Genomic DNA, 18607 nt, shown 5'->3' with positions numbered 1-18607 from the left:
ATTGTTTTAAATTTTTATTTCTCAGCAATTAGTAGATTTAGTGGTTAAACAACAGCTGTTACTATCGAGGCAGAAAGATAAAATTCAAGATTTAGAAAATTATATCGACGACCTTCTCGTCCGAGTCATGGAAACGTCACCACGTATTTTGCACATATCCTACAAGACTTCCAGTTTGGAATATGTAAGGTATATATAACATAATACATAATTCACGATCATCTAAAAAAATATATTTGTTGTATTGTCTTCATATGATGGCTATTAATGACAAAATGTTATAATATATATTATAATTTGTCATTTATCATAAATGAAATGTATTTTTCTTCATTAAAAGTAGCTTTATAATAAGAAGGTTATATAGTAACATATTCTGACTCTTCGACGATATATAAGTAAAAGAAATAAAATAAACTCTCAGAAATTAAGAAATCTTATTTATTTTACATGAATGATTTTGAAGTCAAGACACTTTCAGCGGCGTAGCGAGGGGTGTATCGTGCACCAGGTGCCACTCGCAGAGGGGCGCCGAAATGGTTTCCAAGACAAACTATGTGTGTTTCTGAAGGGGGGAGAGGGGTGCCAATAAAGTGTCGGGTGCCAGTTATGTTCGCTACGCCACCAGACACTTTATCTTCAAATACTCTTAGATCTAAATTTTAACATCCGTAGAACAGTCTTTAAATAGTTGCAATAATTTTAACAAGTTACAACTCTGACCTTTGGTGTAATATAAAATAATGTAATCACATTTGTAAAAAATATTTAACTTAGTAATATATTCAGAAAAGAAATATTAAATTATTGGCCCTAACTCTAGTAAATTGCAATGAAATTAAGTAGAATACATTGTTGCTAAAATAAATATAAATATTGCTATTTCAAGCAGAGTGCCTGTATCCAGAACCATGGATCTATTGGGTGAATATTCATTTTATTTATCAATTGATGGGGATAGCCGACATTTCCTGGAATTGGATATAGAAAATTTTTAAGAAATGCTATGTCTATTAAATTTTAACAGACAGTTCTAAAAGAAAAATTTCAATTTGAACACAGTTACCACAGAAATATGCATTGCGCCAATGAAATGTGCATTATTTTTCTCTTCTCGTTAATATTATTTATTTTTTTAGGTGAGATTTCAATTTTCTTTCAGGTTTTGTATTGTGAGATGAATGATGAATATATATATTCAGAAATAACTCCTTTAAGATATTAATATAGTTATAAAATTTGATTTTTTAATTTCTTTCATAGGTTTGTTAGCCAAGTATGAAATAACAGGACCCTGAGAGTCGCTCGGCTTTGATAAAATTGAAAAAAAAAGGTTTATTAATTCCAGTGAACACAAATAATTTACAAAGAAACGATTACACACGCTTACTAACTACTAATACAAATACTTTGGGACCGCGCGTAACAATGTAATCAATTGGTCCCCACGTGCCGACAAGACAAAGAACTTATTCTAACTTATATCTAGCTTAACTAAGAACAGGGCCCAAGAAAAAAAAGGTAAAGTGGAAGAGAATTATACAGAAATTATAAGACTGAAAATTGGTTCGAAGGGGTGACTGGCGGTAATAAATAAATAAAAAAAAAACCTCGGATCCGTTCCTTAATAATTTTCTTTGTTACTGTTCATCCTGCTTCTTTCTCCACACAAAATCTTCCTCCCTCTCGCTCCCGTCCTACTATCTCCTCTGACGTCACCCCTCGGTGTCACACCCTTTTTGTTTTTATTACCGTCCAGGCCACCTGTGTCGACTAATTACCGCATGGTTAAGTAGACAGAAAACGGAAGTAAAGTTTCTACTACAGGAAGATAGTATAAGGAAAGTAAAGAAAAGAAAATAAATAAGGTTTAATAAAGCCACAGGTTCTTTTATAATAACAGGACCAATTTTGTATTAATCGTCATACACGTGGTCTTTCAATACAAAAATAGATTTCAGGTGTAAATTTACTGGCTGTAAAACTTCTACCTTACTTATGAAAGTACAGTTTTCACGAACTTTGTTTTTTAGCGGTCGAATTCTTATTGGTTTTCGAGCAACTAATAAAATGTTGAGAAATAAACTCCAAAACTCATCACATTCTAAAACTTTATCTTATCATTTTCTTCTGTCTTGATGCTTTTCTCCAATTATTTTGAAAATGAATTGCAAGTGGTAATTGGCCAATTAATCAGGTTTGAGACAAAAGGACTAAAGATTCAAGGTCAATATCTTTAAAATTTCCAAGTTTGTATTCCGTGTTTGTTAATGATATAATTCTCAGTACTTCTCCAATAATATAGAACATCTATATATATTTTGAGCTTACTCATAATGTGATATTCAATAATTCTCTTAATCAAGTGCCACAATCTCTCCAATTAGATAAGGGATCTTTTGCAAGCAGGAGAGATAAACTAACAAATAGTTTGTTCTTTATATACAAGATAGATGTTTCTTAAATTGTAATTGTTAGCTCTTATGTTGTTCTGATTGCTCTGGAAGAGAGCAAAATGATCGAATCATCATATCATTGTATCTGAACATCTTTAGCCAGTACTTTTTCTATATTCCTTCTAGCTTTGAAGATCTCTCCCATGTTTTAGGAATCATTCTTTTAGGCTCACACGGTTGCTTCCTATATAAAACATGTAATGGGATCTTTTCATGCATGCATCCATAAAACATTAAATAACGACGGGGACATAACACACTCTTGTCTTGCACTTTCCTCAATTGTGAACCACTCACAATTGAGGAAACTTTACCATCCATGCATACATATGCTTTGCTGTTTTCATACATTGCTCTCACACCTCTAAGTAGTTTACTTCTCACTCCATAATCCCATAATACTTGCCCCAGTTTCTCCTTATTCACTCTATCGTATGCTTTCTCTAGATCAGCAATTCCCAACTTATTTTTATATAAAAAATACTTAAAATATCACAAGACGATTGCAATGAAAAACTCTAATAATTTTTGACTGATATGCCCACTTGTATGCTGTACTGTTGCACTACAACATATTACAGATGATGAGACCTTAAGTCTTACCATTTTTATAGTTTTCGTTATCTTGTCAAACATTATATCATGATTTCTGTTCGTTCCATTACTGATAAATCGGTCCACACTGTTTATAAAGTTGTAAATAACTCTAGCACGTGTTTAGGCTATCGTCAGAGGACTCGATCCGAGATTACGGCAATTATACCTCGTGTCCCAAATCTACTTTGGCACATTCGTACGTCACTACACTTGACAGATTTAATTGTGGAACCCCAAATTTTATTGGCGGATTCCTAGGGTTCTGCGGAACACAAGTTAGGAACCCCTTCTCTGGATCAATAAACACTGCAAACACTTATTTGCCCACATTCGAACATTTCCACCATGAAGATCTGGTCCATACATTTCTCCGTTTCATAAATTCACATTGCACTTTCCGTATTTGCTTTGCAGTCAGCTTCTCAACTCTGTGAAACAACATTTGCGCAAACACTTTTTCAGATATGCTCAGCAAGCTTATGCCACAGAATTTCTTGCAATCTGTCCTTTCATCCTTTTCTTTTTATATTGGAACAATCACAGCATTTCTCCAATCACACAGTACCATGCCCCTTATCCCAGCGTAAGTTGCAGAGTCGGAGCATCTGTTCTTCCATATTTTTTTCCTCCATATTTTAACGTATCTGCAGTCACACCACCCAAGCCAAGAGATTTGCCATTTCATATTCTTATTACATTAATAATTACATACAGACATATATTAATAATTGTATTATAGACAATCAATTATATCAATAATGTTATAACCCTCAACTAGCATGGTAACATTTCTTTCTTTTAAATAGCATGATATGGTCTCAGAATACTTAGTTTAATTTGTGTTCAGGATTGCAACAATCATAATTAAAAGGGCTTATTCGATTTGAAAGATAAGAATATGCATTAGTAAACTAAAAAAAATTAAATTTATTGCTTATATTATCGATTATGCAATAAAAGAAATAAAGCTCATTCAAATTTCTTATATTATTAGCGAGGTCGAGGCCGAAGTTTTAAATGCAAAAACGTGTACGCCCGACATTCGGCGCCGCTTTCCCGTAAGCCTAGAAGTTTGACAATGGCATTTGGATCGTCGAGCGCAATTCCACCGACTTTCCAAACGCCATCGTCAAACTTCTAGGCTTACGGGAAAGCGGCGCCGAACGTCCGACGTACAAGTTTTCGCGTTTAAAACTTCGGACTCGACCTCACTATTGATTATTGAATTTTGTTCTAATAACGTCGTAATAATAATTTTTTTTTTTTTTTTTTACAAACATTTGTTCCTTCTTAACAATTTTTGTCAAAATTCAAATATTAAGTAAAATTTGTTGTTTGATATCAACATTATAGATTTTATAACTATCATTTAAAGATATTAAGTTATTCACATTTATTAGTATGTTTAAATAATATATTATAATTATTTTGTTTTTAATTTTTTTCAGATAAAAATTGGATATTTGTATAGTCAAATGCTATTTTAGATTTTCTGAAATTGGATGTAGAATCTCACTTGGCATGAGAGTTAAGTTATTTGAACCATCATCTATTCAAAAGAAATAAAAGACTATTTCTTTATTAAGATTGCTTAAAGAATCTCTAAAAATTTTATTTAGAAGAAAATTATTTCTGTACATTAGTCTTCAATACTTAACTTTATTAATAAAGTTTTAATATATATAAAAAAATATATAATATGGCAGTTGTTTTCAAATATATTAATAATATGTTAAACTTAAAACTAATATTTAATACTGCTAAACAGTTCAGTATTGTCTTTAATTCAAATTGTATTAATTGGAAAACCACTAATTACTATAGTTTCCATTTGGAAAAAATTCAGTATTTGTAGAGTACAGTAGACCCCCCCTATAACACGGTAGATACGTTCCGTGTTATATGAATTCCGTGTTGTACGAATCACTTAAATACACGAGCCAATCACGGCTCGGCACGCGTGCAGTTTAGGGGCTACGGCTGTTTCGAAGGTTTTCTTCCGTAAAATTAACCGATTCTAGACTAATTTGACATTTCCAAAACACGTATAATTTTTTGGGAATAATCCATATAAACTATGCTATAAACAAAAAATTGTAGGAATACTCACCGAGTGCATACCGTTCGACGACGCCGTTGCTTAAGCTCGTTTTCGTCGTGGAGCGGCTCGTCGAACGGCGGACGCGTTTCCCAATAAGTTATTTTTCTGCGAAAAATTCGCCAAACTTTGGAGACTTCATTAATAAAAATATAATTTTTATGGGCGTTGAATAATAAATGTTTTTTAATAGGTCCAGTACTCGTTTAAACTCGACGGTTTGTGCAATGTCCGCTATTGGTCCAGATTCGACCGATCCTGTCGCGACACGAGTCGGCAATGACGTTTTACCGTGTTACACGAGTCTCTTTTAGCTTGTTATACGAACACGATCGCAATTTTTTCGCCGTGTTATACGAACCCATGTTATAGGGGGTCTACTGTACACTAGAATATTTTTGAACTTTTATTAACTTTACACCAGGTGATTTATAATTAAAGTACCCTATTCGTTGCCATCTAGAGAGTCACTTATTAATCAAATTTGGTGCAATGACATTTCAGGACACACAAGATATTTCCTTCAAAAAAATTAATACCAAAATGCACTTTTAGTACTGTAAATGATGAAAAGCAGGTTTTATTTGTGAGGACATTTAAAAAGTGTGGTTTTCAAGGACACATTACAAATCTGACAGCCGGAAAGACTGTGCTTAAACAGTATCGAAGACAATTGGTTATAGTTGGCCGTCGAACAAATCGTTTGTCACCTTCGGAACGGAGACCAAATTGAGCACTAGAATCTGTGCGGCACAAGTATCTCGTATAAATAAAATGTTTACAGTGCAAAAAGTGACAAGTTTCGGTGCATTTTTTTAGAAATGTCTCCATACCAAATTCGGACTGCTAAATATTTTTAAACATCAACGAATAGCTTTAAATAGCACTGTACTTTGTCACAATCACCCAGAATTTTTCTCCGGACAACATTATTAACTTTTCATTATAATATAAAACAGAATAAGAAAATGAAAAAATAAAACATGTATGGTTACGAGCCGGGCAAATATTTCTTGTTAGCCAACCATCTACTAGAGTCCAGGGACCGTAATTACTTCAATAACTACTATTACAAAATATCTTTGCTTTATAAAACTTATAAGAAAGAATTTTAATATATTAAAAGCACGCTTTTATTGGTCATTTCTAGTGATAATAAATGCATTGTTTTATACATTTTCTATTGTTCCTTTGGGAATCATATGGAGTTTAAGTCATACTGTAATTTGTATAATTTATAACCAATCTTTCAATTGAAAATTATCAATTATGCATTTTTCTATCTCACATTTAACAATTTTAAAAAGAAATGAATATTGGGATAGACAATTATCTTTAGACTTGTGGTACAAACTATGATAAATTACAAAGCTCTGGATCAGATTCTAAATAGATATTTACCTGTAGCCAATTGTTTCACTACATCAAAAGGATTTAAAGGCTACATAAGCAGTAAATAGGATAGTTTATAACTCACTTTTTTATGTAGAAAACATTGATTTAGTATAGAGCATTAGAAGCTTTATCACTTTCCAGTAGTGTTATAATGCAGCGATATCGATTATTTTTTAAACAAGTTTGTTAATTGAGATATCATAAGGTATGTTTCGGTTAATGTTACCCTAGGTATACAAAATGGCGGCTCGTCTCTGACTTCAGCATACAGAAGCGAGGAAACAGTGGGGACGCACGTTTTCTAAACCTAACCTATTCTAATAATTTAGTTGCTAATAATTATGATAATTTATTAGAATAGGTTAGGTTTAGAAAACGTGCGTCCCCACTGTTTCCTCGCTTCTATATGCTGGAGTCAGAGAAGAGCCGCCATTTTGTATACCTAAGGTAACATTAACCTTCGTTTCGTAACAATTGAAAGTTATTGTTACGACGAATGATACTTTAATCTAATAAACTAACAATAGGATCAGAATTTTAGTTAATATTCTGACTTTATGATGGATAACGAACGGATGCCCGCATTTCATAATATAATTGGTCAACCGTTAAAACTAAATCCTGATTTTTCAACGCGATTCAAATACGATACTTGGAAGGTATAATAATTCTAACTTGTATTAATTCTAGAATAATTTTAACCAACTGAAAATTGTTGGAGATTTAATAATTTAAAAAATTCTCTCATTTAAATTAACGAGATCTCGGATTCTTATTTCGGTGGTCAAAGTTATCCACTTCCAGAATATCGTCCTTCGTTTAGGGAAAGATACGAGTGGGGAGAGTTGCCTATATTGATATTGAAAGACGAGAGAATGGGCTGCTCGATCAGATGGATGGTAGGTTTATTATTAATTTTAAATTACACAACAATTGTTAATTAATTTATTTGCTTAGACAGCCGTTGGTAATTTGGACTACGATTATTTTCTTCCGATATTCTTTGACGGCTTGCGAGAAGAATGTCTTCCTTATTCAATAGCGGCCTACGTTGCTTTGCAGGAAATGTTAAACGAAGGAGGCAAGAAAATCGTACAGGCTTTACCATTCGTTATACCGTCATTATCCGGTAATTATAATTAAAATTAAGTGCCACGTACTGTACTGTACACTCGAGCCAGTCCCGATAATGTCGCCTGTGACGTGTACTTCTTTACGAATTTTAATACGAAAACTCTTTCGGTTACGTTATGTCGACCGACGTTAAATGTTTAATTTGGTCAAATTTTTGTAGAAACTTTATACGGTCAAAACAAAGAAACAATCGGCAAGGCTTTGATTGCTCTGCAGCATCTGTACGAGAAAACGGGACCGGCGTTATGGCCTTATTATAACAAATTTATTCCTATTTTGAATCATCTCAAACTTCAGTCCGGTATGAAAATATTTTAACGATACTTTGAAATTAATATAGAGTATTTTATTAAATAGATTTATCGTATTTTTCTTACAGAATATAAGGAAATCAGAATTCGCCCCAGACAATCGACCAGATCGGCTTTTGATTGTCTTGTCTTAGAAACTCTCGCCTTATTAAAATCTTGAACCTATTTTCTACTAATTGGATTAATTTAATAAAATTCTAAATTGACAACCGAAATTTAGTAGCGTCAATATTCTTTATATACAAGCCAACGTGCCAAATTTCGTTTTTTAACCTCCCCCTTCTCCGCATCATCTCTCGGCACACGGGTTGCGAAGCTCTGCTCTAAACGCGAAAGTGTAAACAAATATGGCTACTGGCATAGAAATAGCGATGCTGCAGCATGTACAGTATAATCAGCTAATTTTTTATTTTGATGACTGCATGTAATGTCCACAATGGAGGTGACCGGATGGTTATATTCGTGACTGCCCATTAAAATTACTGTTTCCGACCCGAAGTTGACAGGATAGAAACCTAATCTCCGATTCGGTGTCCTGTTCTCCAGTTTTTGTTTATACAGTAACATACTGTACAGTACAAACTGTTTATACAGTATATCTCTCTATGTGTTTGTATATCTCGAAAAATTTCTTCGAGATATATTGTTTGTATCTTCCCGTATTATTTTAAAACACGTAGTGTCAATGGAAATTTAATTAATCCAATTGAATGATATGGTTTTCGATCCGGCAATCGTCAGAAAAAACCAGTCGATGCCGACCCACATAACAATCGTAACGGTTCGACGACCGCCGTTCAGGTTTAATAACTAATAGAGGACGTTTTAAATTTTTTTTTAAGTGTAATCTTATTTTCTTTCGTTTAAAATGTCCGAGATAAAGTTTGTACGTGATGTCGGTCTGTCCGAATAACTTCCCACGTTGTCGTTAGAAATAAATTAAGGTTATTATTCCAAAGCGTTAATAAAACGAAAATAATATATCTATACGAAAGACTCTGTACAAATAAAATCATAAAGTTCAGTAAACAAGTTAAGAGCAATACAACTTCATTCCTTCCATCTCAACAAATTACTCCATCCTCGTATCTAAAATACGAGAAATAAATTTCTTTCTTAGACGAATTCTCTGATTAGCCGAGGTTTATCTATCGACCCGTAAAAACAGAACACGTGGCCATTCTTCCTTTCAAACATTGTATTTCCACCAATCAGAGCAGCGCTTGTCTATTGGAGAAGCTTACTTTCACGTCCGCCTCAAAACAGTAACACGTGGCCCAAGATAGAGATACACGTGGCTATTCTTCCTTTCAAACATTGTATTCCCACCAATCAGAGCAGCGCTTGTCTATTGAAGAAGTTACTTTCACGTCCGCCTCGTTCGAATCTGTCCCATTTGTTTCCTTTGTGATTTCGACCAACGCTAAGGGCAATAAATCTTCTTTTCTCTTATCTCATTCTTGCACCTGCAAGTAATTTCTACACACAAAAAAAAAGTTTTATTTAATAAACTGGCATTTGAAGAGTTAAATTAACATAAAGAACAGATAATATAGCAGCGTTACGTTTATTCTTTTGTCAAACTGTACGTAATAATCATCGTAGTCGAAACTGAACTTTGCACTGTTTTCAGTATACTAAAATATAACTAATTTAATATTACTTTTATATTTTAAATTATTCCGACACAAATCACGTGTTATTTGACATAGATCAAAATCTATAATCGTTACGACGAGTCTGACTTGGCTGTTATACAAGGGATTAATAACAACTATTTTTATTTTTATTTTGTCATCCGTAAGAAAAGTTTTCTATGATAAAAATGAGTAACTAATTTAAAAATTAAATGAAACCTTAAAGCTCTATTGGAGATTCGGGAAAGGGCAACCCGACGACGAAGGGAGGCATAGGCCCCAATGTACGGATTCCCTATCTGTAATGAATGTTTATAATGTTCATCTCAAGTAATTATTTCATTTCTAAAAAGTTACGTAGTGTTAGAATTTGATTTTGGGACAATACTTAACCCAGGTTATTACTTATTTACATGAAGTGACATTAGAATTATCTAAAATAGTGCTCCTCAAACTGTTTTTCACGGAACAGTTTTTAATTTTTTGACCGAATATTAGTAAGAAAAATACAGTAAAATTTGATTTTAATCTGTATTTAAAAATTATCACGTATTTCTTGATTTAACTTAAATTATTAAGCTGCTTAATATTAAAGATGCCAACAGGAAGTATGAATCACTGTTAGATAACACGAACTTGAGCTTGCTTGCACCGATGCTCGGTGACCGCTAACAGAAAGCGTTGAGGTTGACACCACTTCCTCTTTCGTTTTGTTTTCAAATACAATAAACTAATGACAAATTCGGATTACTGCTCTACCGAACAGCGGGAGCGGATTAATCACAACATTCATTCTGAAAGAGATTAATCGACTAATCACAGTAGGCGATGGATGCAAACAATTGCTCTTAGCTGAGCAATCGAACGGGAGAATATTCTATAAGAGATCAATAATAGACAAAACACAAAATTTTTTATTGTTTTCTTTACTAAAATTATCATTGTTATCTATTGAAATGAGTTAAACGATTACAAGAACGATTCTGTAATTAACAAACATATTTATACATCTTACATTATTTATTTTTACAAGTAAATAGAAGAGTCCCGAAGGACAGTTGATATCTACCTCCCAAAATTAACAACTATACATAAAAACAAGGTCAACAATTATATAAAATGAAAAATGTATTACATTATACATTAAAACAAAGTATAAACGTTGTTCGAAATAATTTCTTTTCTTTGATGTGCTTTGTTAACCGAAAATTTGTTCTAGAGGTGTGATCGTTCGGTCGAGTACCGAAGTACCACTGTATTTAATTAACGCGATTTTATATACGCGGGATTAACTGTGTTATATATATATATATTTACTGTATATTTCATATAATGTACTGTATAGTACATACAATGCCTCTTTTTTATAGTCTGCAGGAGCCACTGCTTACAGGTAACAATAACTCACTAACGTTTTAAATTCAGATGAGTTATTTGATAAAATCTTTAGTCAAGATTGTCATTTCTTACGAAAGAAATGAGAATGTAGTATCAATTCATTATACTGATATTGTAGTGAAATATAATCAGACAACCTTTTTTTTAATCTACGTCTTAAAAAGATACAAGTCATAAAACAATTCTTAATGTTGTATGTGGCTAAAGCATGGAAATAAGCTTATTCAAACACCTTTAAAATGATATCTATAGAAAAAAGGCGAATACTGAAAGTAAACATTTTTCGAGAATTTCCTAGCTTACTTAATGCTAAAGTGAGAGTAATTTGAAATACTGTATGTTCATATCTTTGTAGAAATTACCTAAAATAAAAGGTAAATATTTCGAATTCATTTACGGTTCAGTTTAATATACAAAGAAGTTAACAGAACAATTATATTGCAATAAAAAGAGATTAAATACGTAAAATTCTTATTTTTAGTATAGATTATGAATTACTTATTACTATGGTATATCGGTATGTATAACAGATATCCTTTATTTCCTTACGTATCCGTAAAATTTTGTTTTCTAAATATTTCTGTTTTAAAATTTGTCATTGTAGTTCTTTGTTTACACGTTGTTTACACGAGTAGTAAATTATTTTAGTCTATTCACACGCTTTCCTAGAGACCTCTCATTGGTCTATTTAATAACCAATAACAGTTTGGATTGTAGACTCCCAATCCTTACGGTTATTGGCTAATTCTAAACCAATGAAATCATCCGAAAGCGTATTAGCGAATCAACGCGCAGTATTTGAAAGTTCAATCCTTGACTTTTGTATAAATAGGGTGCGAGCAGTCAGAAGTCCACTTTTATTTTCGGATACGAGTAGTGAGTTAAAATGCCGCCTGCACCAAGTGGTAAAGCTGTTAAGAAAGCCGGGAAAGCACAGAAGAACGTTCGTGCTGGCGATAAGAAGAAAAAGAAGAAGAGGAGGAAGGAAAGTTTCAGTATTTATATCTACAAAGTTTTGAAGCAAGTCCATCCCGATACTGGAATTTCTAGCAAAGCTATGTCTATAATGAATAGTTTTGTCAACGATATCTTCGAAAGAATTGCCGCAGAATCCTCTCGTCTTGCACATTACAACAAACGATCGACTATTACCAGTCGAGAAATTCAAACGGCCGTTCGTCTGTTGTTGCCAGGAGAGTTGGCAAAACACGCCGTTTCAGAAGGTACTAAAGCCGTTACAAAGTACACCAGCTCCAAGTAATTCTTCGATCGACACATCAAAACGGCCCTTTTCAGGGCCAAAACATACTGGTAAAGAGTGGCCTGATCTAAATACAATAAGCTTGTCGATAAAATACGAAACTTAACAAGCAAAAATAATTTACGGTATTCTATATATTTCTTTAAGGTAAGCAAATTTGTAGTATATTGGGGAACAATAGCTTTTGAGTAAAAGTGCAATTTGTGATAGAATTTTAGTTCAATAGCACTTGCTATTTAGTAGAAATTATTTTTACATACTATATACCTGGCACAGGGTTCCTACCTACTTGGAAAGTAAGATTTTTTCATTAGTGTTGGGGGGAAAAAAGCCGAAATTTTCCTTGGTTGCTTTTGCTGACAAGCAGCAAGAAGTATGGTACAATGCAACTTATGAAAAGGGGAGTGCAGAGTTTTCAGGATCCAAAATTTCACCCAAACATACAACTTCCACAAAATTAGAGTACAACAATATCAATTATTTTTAGATTTTAAAACTGCTGTATTAATTATGCACTATTATAAGTTTGATTTTAAAAAATCTTAAAAGTCTTCAAGCAGCTGAACCAAACTGGTATAATGCACTTGCATCAAATTTAAAATTGAATACTCTTAATCTAGTGTTGATGGTTAAAATATTTGAAAATTTTTATCTCAATTTACACTTTCAATTTGAGGGCAGGTGTTAATTGACTGATGGAAAAATGATAAATAATACCTGGATAGTTAAGAGATAAATAAACACCACTTTTTATTTTATTTTGATTTTATTAATTCATTGGTTATTAAAAAATAATATATATAACTGTTAATTAGAAAAAAACCAGTTATACTATTGCTTTTCCAACTTTTTGTGCGCATAGTAAGTCAAGTGATGTTTTACTTTGTTAATATGCCACACTATAAGGGATGTGAGGGAAATTTGGTCAGGGTAAGATGGAATTTAAAAACAAAAATTTGAGTAGGAACCCCATACCGGACTGCTATTCCTATATTTTCTCAATTTGAAGCGGTGGTTCTCGACTTTTTCGAGGCCGCGGAACGCTATTTGCGTACTATTACGCAGAGCATTAGCGTCGATATATTCAAAAATTTATATGCAATTCCACGTTTACTTTCTTGGGAAACAACGAAGCAATCGACTAATAAACTTTAATGTATTGAATTAAAAAAACGTGGAATTGTCTACGAATATAGCAATGGGAATAAATTTGAATAAAAACTTTAAAATCTTTTCTTTCTTGGAATATTTGAGGTAGGTTTGCAGAACACTGGTTAAGAACCACTGATTTAAAGACACCACTGAAACTAGTCCTAATAGAAAACTTTAATAATTACTAGACATTATTATATGTAGTCGAATCTACCAAAAAGAATTTTACGGATCGAGATGTTTAAAAAGATGGTTTTTTTTCAATTTTTCTTTAAAAGTTTTCTTTAAATGTTAATATTCAGATAACCTTTTGAGTTAAACTTATTGAAGTGAATTAACTGATTGGGTTCATGATACATTTACAAAACCACACAAATTAAACCAACCAGTGAGTGTAATGTGTAAGTCAGTCGAGATTTATTGACATCGTTAGCTTTTCGTAATGCATTGGAAAAATTTCAGTTACTGTTTCTAGATTTTCAATTTAGACTAAAAGAACTTGGATAATTGGGAATGGAAAATAAGCCAATTAAGTAATGAATTAAAATAAGGATGGTCGGTTGTAATAATTTATTGGTGGGTTTATATCAGAAGTCTGATGTTTGTTTATAAATCAGCTGCCACTGACAAGAATGCTTAGCAGCTGCCCATTCTGGATCAATGTGCCACTTAAAGGTTGCTGTTTCATGTCGGAGACATTGAATTCCAGCATAAAAAGAACACTTAGTGTTTTGACATATAATCAAGTCACATCTTACTGGCAGCATTGCTAGGTTGTAAGAAATTAATTTGTGAATAAAGTTGTGAAAAACTCTATTTTTTTCCATAAAAATCACAAAAAATCCTTTTTATTGAACAATTCATTTATTGCATGTTTTAACTTTATAAATATACAGGTATTAATAATTGTAAACTGATCTATTTACGGTTAATGTTACCCTAGGTATACAAAATGGCGGCTCGTCTCTGATTCCAGCAAGGAAACAGTGGGGACGCACATTCTAACCTAACAACCTATTCTAATAAATTACCCCTAGTTAGGTTAGAATGTGCGTCCCCACTGTTTCCTTGCTGGAATCAGAGACGAGCCGCCATTTTGTATACCTAGGGTAACATTAACTCTATTTACTTTTTCTATCATATCTGAAGTAATAGGGAAAAAATAGTAATAGTTTCTATTATTGTTTGGAACTAATTCCTTATTATGCAACACTGTATTGCTTCAAGGGTACCATCTCATACTTTATTTTGTAACTTCATTTTAATTTACCTGTAAAAATACCCTTTCTACAGTTGCACAGGTGTGTGGCAATGGCAATAGATTAAAAATATATTTAACCAAATAGTTTTTGGAATTTTTTTTTTAGCTGCCATTTAATCACTGCAGCTTTTTTCAAAATTTAATTTTTTGAAAATTGGGAAAAATCAAAATTTCTTTGAGCAAATCATTCATCTTAAAGTGTCTGAATTAAATCTGAATCTACTAAATTGAGGAATAATGTTGCAGTTTTTTCAATACACTTGGTTTTTCTAATAACTATTTGAGGATCTAAAAATTGGAGATCTTCCTTTAAAAAGGTCAGGTCAGTGGACAATATTCAATTTTCAAACTTTTATACAAAAATTTTAATGATTTAGCTTTACCTTTTGCAAAATCTTTTAGTTAACATTTGAGGAATTAACTTCTGCAGAAAAATACATATCAATAACTATAAAAATGTTAGCTTTTAGTAGTCCATGATGGTTTTTACCCTTAGTTATTTCTTTATTATATGAATTTTATCTTATTTTCACCTTTCAAATGTTTGGTTGATTTACCATGTTTGTATAATCTCCTTTATCTTTCTTTATGTTAATAATCATAACATGCTTTGCACCTGAAACATATTTTAGGTGTGCAAATACCAATAATCAATATTGATTATTTTCCTAGCAAAAGATTAGTCATTTCTTGCTACTTTGCCTATTTTAATTCTGCATGCCACTCTCATTTGAAAGATTGTACATATTTCTTTTTAGGTATAGGTAGACATTGCAGTACTGACAACTGATAAAACTATCTGACAAATTAAAATGATATACAAAGCAATTCCTTAAAATTATTATGATTTTGGGCAGAGATCACTAGTGTCTTTAACGAGAACAATGTATTATTTAAGAATACTAAGAAATTGTACAGAAGGGTACAATAAAATAACACGGTAAATGTTTGGGCGAACTACCGAGAAATGATTTTCCGAACGATAAACAAACCTATTAAATTTGAAGAGTAGATTGCATCAATTAACCATCAATATTTATAACATGGAATGTTGATCTAACGTTGTATTTATAAAATTGTATTCAGAATTTGTATATATGATTTGCTTAATAATAGAATGTAGGAAAATTGGATTTGATACTGTTAAGAATTTTTGCAATATAGCATTACTTGTTGGAATATTTTTATATAGAAATATTGACATTTTATAATTTTATTTTTCTTCTAGTTTCAGAATTTTATTTTGTATCAAAGACCAATTTAAACTTGTCTGTATTTGATAAATATTTAATGTGAAATAAAAATTGTTTTATGCACTTCAAAACAACATATTTAAGTGCTGGAATTAATATATTTTCGTGTATTATTAAGTACTGTATAAGAAGTTTGGTTTAAAAATATTTATAAGAATTAACAATTGGATTAGGACATTTTCTATTTCAAGATAGTTTAATGAATTTTTAAATTGTCGTCGTAATAGATTTATACATTTGTTAATACAAAAATCTTATGTTCTTTGGAAAATGTTTTTCATTTCTAAACATATCATCTGTGTTTGTTAATTTATGAACTAATTTGAAAATATCTTTGTAGCTGACAGGCCCGCCATAAGCGGGCGTGCAAGGCGTGCACCGCATGTGGGTGGCACGTCCAGGGGGCGGCAAATTGGTATTGCTGGCAAGCTCTGTGTAGGTAGTCGTAGTTAAACAGGGGTGGCATAATCGGTATTGCACACGGGCACTCAAACAGCTAGCAGCACTGCTGGTAGCTGATATTTTCTCTTGGCAAATCTTTAGTTGGTGTAATAAGATTGAAAAAGAAAGTAAGTTGAAAACATTTGTTTAATAAGAGACTGAATTAATCAGTAAATTAGCCCAATTTAATCTAGCAGTCATTTGGCATATTTGTTAAATGGCCTATCTTAATTGTTTATCTTCAGACTTTGAACTAAAATTAAAAATCATTTCAAAAATAGAATGTTGTTTTTCAAAGCTTACATTTAAACTTATTGAATTTAAATTATACAAATTTAATATATATATTATATATATTTTTAGTTTTAAAATTTCGCTGGATGAAAATATTTTTTTATGAAATAAAAAGACAGTCGCGACTGTCTTTTTATTTCATAAAAAAATATTTTCATCCAGCGAAATTTTAAAACTAAACATTTAATAATAATTTGCCGCCAGAGGGAGGACAAGATAATCTACATTTTACAGCGCAAATTTACAAGTGGATATAAGGTCCGAAAATCCCGACTGGAAGTCATGGATGCAACTCAAGACGTCGTAAGGTCACCAATTCCAATATTTGTGAAAATTTTTATAATTTTAATTGGAGTTTTTCCTGTGTTTTATAGAATTGTTTCCTGGGCGGCCGTGAAGCCTAAAAAGGAAGGTCGGGTCGTCCTATAGTTTTTATTCTTGAACAATGTAAGGAAATAAATGGTGATCCACTAAAAATTATTTTTTGGAAGCGACTGTCTTTTTATTTCATAAAAAAATATATATATAATATATATATATATATTAAAGTATAATATAAAAGTAAAATCAAAGTTGACTGTAGAAAGATACACAATGAGGATTTTTGTCTCTGAATCTATTTTCTATGACGTTAACGAGGTTGCAGCGAAGTTTTTGACATGAATGTCTGACGTTCGACACCGCCTACCCATAAGCCTAGAAGTATGACAATGGTGTTTGGAATGTTGGTGGAACCGTGCTCAATGTTCCACCCTTGTCAAACTTCTAGGCTTATGGGAAGGTGGTGCTGAATGTCCAATGTTGGTGTTTTCGTGTTAAACTTTGGCTGCAACCTCGCTATTCTCGTGCCAAAGGTAATGTATTTGCATCCCTGACATTGCTGCTAAATTTTGCTCTTGTTTATATCTATATTTTCCATGTCTGTAGCAGCTTAAGAGGTCTGATTTTTGTATCCAAGTATATCAAGTAGGAAAGAAAAAAATCATAGTAGTAGAAGTGTAGGGCATCAGCATATATTCTCAAAAAAATACCTACACAGGTAAAGTACATTTCAAACAAACTAAAGGACAATACTTAAATCTTGTACAATATTTATAAAGTTGAAAGAGAAACGAAAGGTGTAAATTTGATGAAATAAGAACAGTAATGGGCTTTGAAAATTTTTATCTGTTCATTAAATTAGAATCATGCTTTGATGCAGTTATTGAAGTCATGGTCCAACATAAACATGAATTAGCAGCTCATCCAAATGAAATTAATGAGTTAGCCATATTAGTTTGCTGTCAATCATTTTTTTTGGGTTCAATGGCAAGTCTTGCAAACAAAGAGGGGCTGAATGGGAAGTCCTCTCAAAACTTTTATGCAAACTGGGACTATACAAATTAGATAGATAACCTAATAAATAGGATTTAACAATTTGGAGGACTTATCACACCAAGGCCAACAGAAAGGAGAACCAGATCTTTTACAAAAAAGTTAGTCTAATAATCACATTTCAAATTTAGGTAAGCATGCATTTTGGGTACAAGGACCCCTCATCAGCTTACAAACACAACACCAACATAATTATAACACTAATATTGTGTTGTGTTCCAAAGACACTTGGCAAGTTTTCCATCAAATATCTTTATTCAGTTTAGTCAATGTTTGACGAATCTCGCCGTTTTGGAACACAACACTAGCGTTTACTAACAAGGGAACTGTCAGAGTGTCTTCTAATAAATTTTAATAAAATTTAGTTAATAATTACATTAAAACTATACAAACTCTATGGCAAATTTGTAGTATTCACTAAAAGTGTTAATCAGAGTTATTAGCAATCAAATGTCGTACTATTTTATAGTGGTTTAACACAAATATGCAAATTTTTAGAAGTGAAAGGGTCGTGGAGGAAGACGGCACTATTACATTTAAGAATA

At 32.2% G+C, this 18607-nt stretch overlaps 3 protein-coding genes and 1 long non-coding RNA gene across 5 annotated transcripts in view; all 4 read left to right on the top strand.

Moving 5' to 3' along the window:
- Rip11 (Rab11 interacting protein) overlaps window positions 1–4744 on the top strand; it is a 39859-nt gene extending 35115 nt beyond the window's left edge. For both annotated transcript variants that reach the window (XM_067281456.1, XM_067281455.1), the window contains exons 10-11: window positions 26–189; window positions 4502–4744. In XM_067281456.1, the coding sequence (XP_067137557.1) occupies window positions 26–189; window positions 4502–4505 (168 nt within the window). In that variant the 3' untranslated portion in view covers window positions 4506–4744. The remainder of the gene's footprint in view (window positions 1–25; window positions 190–4501) is intronic.
- A 2362-nt stretch (window positions 4745–7106) lies between these two features.
- On the top strand, window positions 7107–8206 carry LOC136984490 (parkin coregulated gene protein homolog). The gene is made up of 5 exons (XM_067281489.1): window positions 7107–7205; window positions 7308–7445; window positions 7504–7675; window positions 7841–7981; window positions 8060–8206. Exons 1-5 carry the CDS (start codon window positions 7107–7109, stop codon window positions 8149–8151), a joined length of 642 nt encoding a protein of 213 aa, XP_067137590.1. The 3' UTR covers window positions 8152–8206.
- A 3706-nt stretch (window positions 8207–11912) lies between these two features.
- Window positions 11913–12287, top strand: LOC136984489 (histone H2B-like). The gene has a single exon (XM_067281488.1). It carries the CDS (start codon window positions 11913–11915, stop codon window positions 12285–12287), a length of 375 nt encoding a protein of 124 aa, XP_067137589.1.
- Window positions 12288–16949: 4662 nt separating this feature from the next.
- Window positions 16950–17178, top strand: LOC136984461 (uncharacterized). Its single transcript, XR_010882190.1, has 2 exons — window positions 16950–16991; window positions 17063–17178. It is a non-coding gene; the product is annotated as an uncharacterized lncRNA (long non-coding RNA).
- Window positions 17179–18607: the final 1429 nt, after the last annotated feature.

This window comes from Centruroides vittatus, unplaced genomic scaffold, assembly GCF_030686945.1.
Source record: "Centruroides vittatus isolate TY-2023 unplaced genomic scaffold, ASM3068694v2 contig_920, whole genome shotgun sequence".
Lineage (NCBI taxonomy): Eukaryota > Metazoa > Arthropoda > Arachnida > Scorpiones > Buthidae > Centruroides > Centruroides vittatus.
Note: the sequence above shows the minus strand (reverse complement) of the source record. Positions and strands in the feature narration are given on the sequence as shown.